The following is a 10,254-nucleotide window of genomic DNA, read 5'->3' as shown; positions in this document are numbered from 1 at the left end:
TTTATTAGTTTAAATTTTTATGCTTTGCATTTATTATAGTACACTATCCTATCATCCGTACTGTTAGGCTAGACAGCTCAAACTCATATCATTTGCCATTTTTGAGCCACAACTAGGAAACTCCGAATTAGCGAAGTTTGGCCCTAGCATAATTGGAGTGAAGTGTCGCTATATTTTGTTCTTTTTGTTATTGTTCAAAAGCTATATCAAAGTGCTTTGAATTAATTTTTTAATTTATTTATTTATTTATTTATTTTTTTCCTCACCAACAAACAATCACGGAAAAGAGTATCTAACAATCATTGGCTAAATGCTCCACTCGTAATCACAACATTTGGCTACGAAAGCATTTCTCTTTACGATTCGTGCTTGTGTGTTGTACTCGTGTCATGTTACAAAATTGATATATGGGTCGAGAGACCTTGACACGAAATGCACAATTACTAATAAACATAACGCGACACGACCTATCCCATGCTACTTGTTTAATAAACGGATCATGAACCTTTAAGTTTGGCACCATAGCTTTTCTATGGTTGGGATGCATGAAAAAATCAAAACTAAAACACGGGCTTGTCCTTTGATTGCTTTTCGTGAACTATACAAGATTTCAAACTCGTTGAACAGAATCGACCACCTTGGAAGCCACCCAGAAAGAACAGGTCTTGACATGACGCACTTGAGGGGGTCAGCCTTTGCAATCACATGCACTGTGTGAGCCAAAAAAGAGTTTTTGAAAAGCAAAAGAGACATGCAGAAAATGATAGGAGACATTGAAGCCTCAATCGGTGGCATATTCTGAAGAAAATACAAGCCGAAACGAACCTTAAATGGATAAATAATGAATGTACTGTCCCGTAATATAAATTACAATCTTCCAGTAATAAACGCCCATTGATGGCTTCCACAACTGATGGATCCTCACTGAAGAAATAGTTTGGGTTTGTAATGCCAGAAGAATACCCACTTCCAAACTCAGGAAAACAATGCCTGACTAAGCTGTCATCTGCTTTGCAACTCCAGTTCTTGATAATAATACCATTTTTTGTATCTCTGATGCCCTGGTAGCACTGGCCTAAGTCGAGAGGCAGCCGTGCATTTCACACAACAACATCCTCTTAGATCGTTCGTGCAGTCTTTACAGCATCTGAAAGGGAAAAATATTTATAAAAAAAAAAAAAATTCAGGATGTAAACACAGTTTAGGAGCTTCTACTCAAGCATAAGAAGTTTACTCTTCAAAAAATATAAAACTTACACATGGGAAAGAAGGATGACAGACATGATCATGTCGAAGATGAAAATAGTATTAACCATTAAAATGGAGGACTCAGATCCCAAAAACAATTATTCAAAATTTAGATTGTATAATTTTTTGGACTCAGATCCCAAAAACAATTATTCAAAATTTAGATTGTATAATTTTTTCTTTTTTCCCTAGGACAACCTCGATTCTTGAATTCCCAAGGCTGTACCTACTGATGCAATGACGTTACTCCACTTCAAATGTTATTTGATAGTTTTACTTTCCTAGGCAAACAGCATAATTATCTTAAATGATCTCACCTATGTGGAGTCATAAGTACCTAATTTCATAATTAAATTTAAAACTTGGCAAATGAAACGCAACATACAGAAATTCAAATATAAGGGTCGGCTTAGTCACACTCAATTTTTGATACATCTGGTCTATTCTTTCGCAATATAAGAGTCTTGTTATGTGCCATGACGGAGCATTAACCAACCCTACCCTATGTGTCTACGCTGGGATGTTTAGTAAAGAATTTTTTTTTTTTTTTTGGTTAAATCCGGGAAAACAGAATGAAAGTTGTAGAACTGTAAGAGTGTTTCTTTGCGGTTTTGTGGTTTCATGCACAGCCTTGTTTGGAGTCCACCGCAGACTTCCTGTATTCCATCTGCTGTGTGTTTTTTAACTTACACACAACGGCAATTTGGAGCTCAAAGTTAAAACTCGAGTGTGTAAATGCTTCTCTTATAAAATAGCTATTATAAATTTGAGTACAGTTCAACAGTAAAAGTTTATAATGAAACCAAAATGGGGGAAATACTCCAGGGAATAATGAAAATGTTAAAGCTAAACCTTGTACAAGTTTACAGATTCATCAAATTTGGGAAATCATTAAATGCACACACTGAATTCCATTGGTCAAACATCTATCCATTTGCATATTGCATGATGGAAATTCCATTGGTCATGCATATTGCATGACGTGGACAGATTACTGATAATGAACATAATGGCATAAGAATTTCTTAACAAAAAGATCGACAAAAACATTGGATTGGCTACAGCTATACTTCTCTAGTCTACTACAAACTCTGATTTGATACTCACACACACACAAAACCAATGATTTGATGGGTTAATAACATTTTCCTAAGAGAAAATAGCGCAAACTTCTCCACTTTACTCGGGGAAGATAACAAATTTCGAGAGATTTGCAATAAATATCTTGTGGAAATATAGGCTGAGACCTGTTGGAGACTAGCAACATTTTTCTCTGTGATTATATGATCTGAATCTGAACTTGAACATGAATCATTAAGTAGATCACAATTACTCAGGTTTGTATAGCTTGTACAAAACAAAAATAATCTTCTACTAATAAGCTAAGTATTACTAGTAGATCACAATCACTCAGGTTTGCAAAAAATTATGTAAGAGGCTTCAGATCAGAGGATGATTTGAGTAAAAATGCATATAGTTTACTGTCACCAAAAAGCTATTCTAACTGGATATACAGGCAAGGATCTTAAGTTGGGGGAGGCAGTCCATCTCAGAGACATGGAGAGCACCGATTATTGGATGGTCTAAATATGTGTCTAAATTTCATTGTAGGAGTATAAAAGGAAGGGTTTGATTTCGTGAATTGCTTTGTTGATTTACTAGAGATGTTTATGATGGGAGATGAAGGCGATGGGTGGTGGTTTTGCAGAGAGAGTAGAGAGGAGAAAAGAAAAGATATCAAGAATGGTTTAGCAGGGGGCATAATATACTTTTTTATTTTATTAAGGGTAAATTTGATTTTGAGAATTTTGGGTTAAAAACAAGTGTGTTCAGGTATAGCATGCAATTGGATCATCTCATGCACTATTGCCATTCGAAAGTGCATGATGTTCAACAAAGCAAGATTAAATTACACAGCAACGACGAAGTTTACCCTTATAACACTAGGATGCTATGTTTGTAAAAACCTACACAAATACCCCTGAGGTTTTGCACATGATAACTACCAGACCATTCCCTTTAGCTAACTGTTTGGTTTGTCACCGGACATGTTGTCAAATGACCCTTTTAACTTACTAAAAAGGCATCTTTAACCTTAATGTAGCACATGTAGTGACAAAGTGCCCCCCTCAAAACTTTTATATGGACAAAGATGCCCTCCTTACATTTCACATACATGAATGTGCATTCTCTCTCATACAACAACTTAGTTCAAAATATTTTGCAAATTAACAAATTAATGTCCATATTTGAAAATTTTGCAAAAGGTAAATTATATATATTGCAAAATTTATTATAAAATATATGTCAAAAATATTATGGATCATTGGCACCACATCATGAAAAAGATCAATATCAAAACATACTCGTGTCGATTGACTCGTGTGTTGGCAAATTCCTCACCAAAAGATACTTGTGTTAAGTGTCCAAATGTCGATGAGTTGATCACAGGATATCAGTTGAAGACATGGCAGACGTAGAATGCAAGGATGGTGATATTAAATCACTTGACCAAAGGGCATCTAGCCCAATGGTATAACCTCCCCATCCTCAAAGAGGAGGGATGGGGTTCGAGCTCAAGTGTGGGTAAAAAAGTGTGCATGAGTGTGTTTCTTGCCAATGAAAAAAAGATATTCCATCACTTGGATATGCTACAGGTAATGAACTTAGATTGAACTTAAGTTAGCCTATTTTATTTATGGGTTGGGGTTAAAAAAGTTTTGAAAATGTTCTAAAGTATATTGGATTTTTAAAACTGAATTAAAATATGTTTTTTTATGATAATGGTGTTAGAAGCAGAATTCAGTGAAGCTCGATCGAACCTCCATCATGGCTTATGGCGATCAATCGACAAAACTCCAGTAAGGTTCGTTCAATATGACAATCTGTAGATTGATTGAGAATTAAGGATTGTATCAATCAAAGCATATTGGACTAGTGGCGATCAATCGAGGATGTAGGTAGGCTTGTCAACGGATCAGATTTGGATTGAATCGATCAAATCCATATCTGATTTGTTAAGCTAACAGATTATCGGATTCGGATTGCTAATGGGTTACCGGATTGAATGTTCCAATCCATGTCCTATTTAGCTCGGATTCAGATTCAAATTAAAATCATATTCACTGACATATATAGTTATAAGGTTAGGATGGTGCAAAATATAACTATGCAACCAAATGAATATAGTGGTAAATAATTAATATATATATTTAATAGTAGATAACTAATATATATAACATTCATTTATAGTATATTTGTAATGTCATAATAATAATAATATATATATATATATATAATTTTAATCAGATCGGATCATTATCGGATCAGATTACCTATAATCCATATTCGATTTGTTAAGGTAACGGTTTATCGAATTCAAATCATTATCGGAATTTTTTTTCCCAATCCATATTACGGATAATCGGATTGGATTCGAATCAGAATCCGATCCATTGATTGGTCTAGATGTAGGTGATCAATTGAGAAATTGAATCCTACTACGATTAGGACTTTCGTAAATTAGAGTTTTATACGATTTTAGACCTAAAACGTATTTGACACTTTCATTGTCAATAAATAAGGGTTTAGGTCAGATTAAACACAAGTTTTGATGAATCTTTCGTGTCTTAACATATTTGCATATTTTTAAGAAATTTGTGAGAAGTTCAAAAGTGGGTTTTTGGTTTTTGTTTATTTTTACATTCTTGAGTATATTCTTCGCATATTCAATCTAAGAACCATATAGCTTATACTTCAGCAAGTGAATATACATCAAAAGAAGCAGAGAATTCAGTTTTGCTTCCATCAAACGATAATTCAAGAGAACGAACAATCAGTAGAGAAGCAGGTTCGCAGAACAAATGCTATAGATAGATCAGAAGGATGACTTGGAGATCTTCGAAGCAATGCAGATTTGGTATTCTACTGTGTCTAGGGATCAATTAGGAACTCGACTGTAGCGAGATGTGACCAGATTGTACATCTCTTCCTCTATAGTGGATTGTTCCTGGTCTCGTGAGTTACATGATTTTTTACACTCTTCTGAGGGGTTTCCACATAAATTTGGTCTCTCTCTTACTCTCTCTTTACTTTACTTAATTTATTTATTACTCATATTATATTTGAGAATTGGAATTGAGTTGCAAACTAATATTTTCACAAGTATAAAGGTAATGATTAATTGGTAAATTGAATTTAATTTAAAGAGCTGAAAAATATCTATAAATATTCACAAGATCTATTCACCCCCCCTCCCAAGGTCTATTAGATCAGGAAGATCCTTAGTATCGATTGCTAATGTATTGTTTCAGTCCCAACCCCATCAATGCCCATGGAGTGGGATAAACAAGGTGCAGTGGAGGATGTAGAGAGACAGAAGCTAGAGATTTGCATATCCTTGCAGATCAAATTGACAACCACTTTGTTGTAAGGTGTGCCTTTATATTACTTTGCCATGGCAATGAGGATGGCAGATCAGGTTGGGTAGGGGGCAGTAAGAGTGGTGGGTGGCAGGATGATTGTGCCCGAATGCATGGAGGGGTGGTCAGAATCATGGATAGAGGTGGTGATGGTGGTGTCATCAATGGGTTTTAGAGGGAAAGTTAGAGCACAAAACTGTGAGGGTGTGATTGAGAGGGTTTTGATTCTCCACAATCCATATTGTAATTTTTTTGAGTTAATTGCTAGGTATAATATAGACTTCCATACTGATATATATATATATATACACTTTTTAAAGAAAAACCTATTATCATTGCCCAGCTTGCAGCGGTGCTTGGGTGTGGGATCTCCTCTTTCCCATTTCTTATTTGGGCTTGCCTTTGGGTTCACCATCAAGAAGGGTGGGGGGGTGGGACCCTATGGTTGAGAGGTTTAAGAAAAGACTTGCTGGGTGGAAGAAACAGTAGTGTCTTTCGAAGGGGGGGGGGGGGGGGGGGGGGGGGGGAGGTCATCCTTATGAAGAGCACATTGGTGAGTCTTCCCACATACTCTCTCTCTCTTTTTCAGATCCCGGCCACCGTGGCTGAAAGGATTAAAAGGCTTCAGCAGAACTTCCTTTGGGGTGGGATGGGGGATGAGTTTAAGTACCATCTTGTTCGTTGGGAGCAGGAGTGGAGGCCTATCCAGTTGGGTGGTTTGGGTAATAGGAGGGTGATCCCTTTTAATAGGGCTCTCCTAGGGAAGTGGCTTTGGAGATTTGGAGGGGACCAACATCGATTATGGAGGAGGTCGTCTCTTTTCGTTTTGGGGAGGAGAGAGGTGGGTGGTGACCTCGTGTGGTTAGATCTCCCTGTGGCGTTAGGGTTTGGAAGCTCATTTAGAAGGGCTGGGATGAGTTTTCGAAACACATCAGATTCAAAGTTCGAGATGACAGGGACACTCGGTTTTGGGAGGACATTTGGTGTGGTGAGTGTCCATTGGCTTGTTCGTTCCCTAGGTTCTTCAGGATTGCCGTGGACAAACATGCTTGGGTAGTTGACTGTTATCGGCTTGACAGCGGAAGAATTACTTGGGATGTACGTTTTCGGCGACATTTTCATGATTGGGAATTGGATGATGTTTCTGACTTTCTTGATCTGCTGTATAGATAGACGTTGGATGGTGGTGGCCCAAATTCCCTCTATTGGGTGCCATCTACTCAAGGGAGATTCGATGTTTGGTCCTTTTTCTGTTGCCTTTCGGGTTTCTCAGGGACTAATTTCCCTTGGAAAACGGTGTGCGTTCGAAGGCTCCCCTCAAAGTGGCATTTTTTTTTGGACTGCAGCTTGGGGCAAGAGATAACCTCAGAAGGAGAAGGCAGGTTACAGTTAATTGGTGCTACATGTGCAAAAAGGATGGTGAATCAGTGGATCACTTGTTACATTGCCTGTGGCTCACGACTGCCGGAGTTTGATCTTTGGCTTGTTTGGCATGCAGTGCGTTATGCCCCGGATGGCGAGAGGTTTGATTGACTCTTGTTGGAGTGGGTGTGGGGTGGGTTCTCACACTCGTCTTTCTAAGAGGGTAGCTCCTTTATGTCTTTGGTGGTGCATTTGGAAGGAGCGAAATTACAGATCTTTTGATGGGGAGGAGCCTCCCATAGGAACTTTGAAATTTCATATTATTAGCTTCATTTTTTGCTGGGGTATGGGCAGATATTGTATAGAGGAGATTGTTGATTTCTTGGCCTCTTTAGGTCCTTAGGATCCCTCTTTTGGCTTTGGCTTTGGCCTCTGTGTACTCTTGGGACGCATTCCCCTATTGAACGCTTTCTATACTACTTTACTTATCAAAAAAAAAAAAATCTATTATAAAATGAAGGGAAATTATGACATTTTACACACAATTTTAACTCCGGCATTAATTTAAGCGTGTGTTTATGTAGGTTTTCGCAAACATAGCATCTAAGCTAGTAAGAATAAATCTCATAGGGTGTCAAATGTAATTTACCCAAAAGCACACGCTATGACATATACTTTGCACGTTTTTAAATCGTCATTATTTTCTTAATGGCAAACTATCAGCAAGGAGGCAATTGCAATATTTTAAGTAAAGTTATATAGCTTTTTACTTTAAAGATAATACATAGGTCATCTGCAAAAGTCTGTTAATTCAAGGGGCGTTTTCTGAAGGCCAAAAAATAATAATAATAAAATAAAAAATAAGCCATAGGTTATGAAAATCGGCTTTTGAATTTGTTATAGACTTGCTCAGTTGCTCTTATTAAAATTGATTTTTCTTACTATATTTTTCCCAATTACATGATCATTTTAATTTCTTCAATTTAGATCCACTAACATTGTATTCCGTAATTATAAACCAAGCATCGGTTGAATATGCACATTCTCTTTAAAAAAATCGACTTTCATGGTACCTTGAGACAATTGGGAGGCTTTTAAAACATTATAACGTTGTCATCTATTTTTCTCAATTCTGCGTGGAAGAGTTAATAAACAGACTTAAAGATAGTCTGCAGTACCTAATGAGCTAACATTCTTATTCTAATTTAATCGTTCCCCTATAAAAATTGAATCATCCTTCATGGTTTTGATCTGGATCAAACAAAAGCATTACTTTATGGCGATTTCCATGAATCAAAGAAAGAATATTTCTCATAGGAGCTCACATATATTTTTGTTAGTCAATAGGACTAAATTGACAAATTTCGTAGATCAGAACTTGGCAAATGAATTTTTGTTTTATTTTCAGATAGTTAGATATGTTATAATTGTAAAACTAGTGTAAATTACCTCCGAGATGAAGAACAAACTTCAAAAAAGGTTAAACTGGTCATCATTGTCAAAAAGGGTAAAAAGGTAAAGTCAAATTATGATGCACACTCGCCAATTAGGCTAACACACTGCATATGCATGCATCCTAATTTCAAAATTTTCTAAGCTTATTTTAATTACTAAATATGAATGGTATTGCATGATATCAACTATAAAACAATTTTGAACACAATTTTCGAAGTATCAGAAACTGCAGAGGTTAGGTTGATCGAGCTATCAATCGAAACCTACTGTGGTTGTCTCAATCAACTGAGACAAGATTTGATTGATTAAAGGATCTGAAATTGCAGAGCTCAGGTTGGACTGAAATCTGAGTTTTGACCTAATTCAAACACTCTTATAGAATGATTATGAAAACACGTCTCTGAAAACCTAGAGAGCTTTCCTAACAAATTTTCATATATTTTTTAAAAGCAAAAACACTATTTTGTTTTTAGTCACAAGATCAAATCTCATGATTTTGCATACTGTTCAAATACTTTTGAGAGATCACTTGTGAGATTTTAGTGCATATTTTGTTTACAACAATCAACATACACATTGGTATTTGGTGAGTTGTCCACTGTTGAACTACTAAAGACTATTCAACGCATCCTGAGCAATCCACACCAGATTCTCATATCGGACGACTAGTGGTTAATGCTAATCACTAAAGAAGCAAATTCATGAGGAGCAAATGTTGTTGACAGATCGGACGACTAGTTGTGTTGGTGGATCTTCTGGGCTGAAGAGTGGGCCGGGCACAGTTCCTTCTTGCTCTGGGCTTAGTTTGGGCTGGGCCTTTATCTTCCTCAGTTAAAGGAAGAGCCTCTCAGACACCTGGTTCGCCTTGTTCGGGACTTAGAGATGATCAGCGACTGAAGGTCCCCATGCAGCGACATCGGCTGGCCAAGAAGGTCCTTCTTCCTGCTCTTCGTAAAAGATGGACAAGAAAGGATAAACAGAAGTGGGTGTCGTCTGTTCATTCGGATTCTGATCCGGGTAAGTCTTATATGTTTTCTGCGAATTCTCCTCTCAATTCGCCGCCTTCTCCTTCTGTTGGGGGGTCGAAAAGGTGCTTGGGGTTGGAGGAGGGAGGGATGGCCACTGATTCTTTCCCTTTGGCCCCGGTTGTTGAGGGGATTTCGGAGACTACACTGCTGGCGAACAGGTTGGGTTTCTCTCGGCCTAGGGAGGAGTATGGTGAGGAAGTCACAGTGTGTGTAGGACGTGACGTGAAGATAAAGGTTGATGATGTTTCAGCCACTGTTCTGCTGAAGGACTTACAGGATTTTTTGGCTTTGAAAGGCTTTCAGTGTGAATCAAGGGGAGGGTTGTCTGAGGAGGTGACTGAAACGCAGCGCATTGGGTGCTCTCATTCCTCTTCTGTCCTTGACGATTGGGAGGGAACTGCATGTTCTTCCTTTGATGGAGATATGAGTTTGGTTCAGTGGGAGGATTTGGAGCAGGCTGTGAATTTGGCTGTCCCTTTGGCTGTTGTCTGTCTGGAGGGGGATTGGGTGAGAGGATCTACGGATGTTGAGGGAGTGGAAGAGGAGTGGGTGAGGGAAAAGGGTTTGGATGCGGGCTCTCTTTTGGGAGTGTCGTTCGAAGGTAGGGTGGATGAGGCAATGTGTTTGTTCCATGATGTTCTCAATTCTCAACTTAAGGAAAGGGTGGGAGGTAGGAGTAGGATGCAAGATGGGGTGGGAGAGATGGTGGTTTAGAGTCCCATTGATGTTATCACGTATGC

The 10,254-nt window shown here is 37.9% G+C and overlaps 1 protein-coding gene across 3 annotated transcripts in view; it reads right to left on the bottom strand.

Moving 5' to 3' along the window:
- Positions 1–554: 554 nt before the first annotated feature.
- LOC132286465 (rhodanese-like domain-containing protein 8, chloroplastic) overlaps positions 555–10,254 on the bottom strand; it is an 87,567-nt gene continuing 77,867 nt past the window's right edge. For 2 of the 3 annotated variants that reach the window (XM_059788807.1, XM_059788803.1), the window contains one exon: positions 555–1,147. In XM_059788807.1, coding sequence (XP_059644790.1) covers positions 1,003–1,147 — 145 coding nt within the window. In that variant the 3' untranslated portion in view covers positions 555–1,002. The remainder of the gene's footprint in view (positions 1,148–10,254) is intronic. The other variant, XR_009472788.1, reaches the window with a different exon arrangement.

Source organism: Cornus florida, unplaced genomic scaffold, assembly GCF_030987335.1.
Source record: "Cornus florida cultivar Cherokee Brave unplaced genomic scaffold, ASM3098733v1 CherokeeBrave_3.0.0_Hap2_Chr11, whole genome shotgun sequence".
Taxonomy (NCBI): domain Eukaryota; kingdom Viridiplantae; phylum Streptophyta; class Magnoliopsida; order Cornales; family Cornaceae; genus Cornus; species Cornus florida.
Note: the sequence above shows the minus strand (reverse complement) of the source record. Positions and strands in the feature narration are given on the sequence as shown.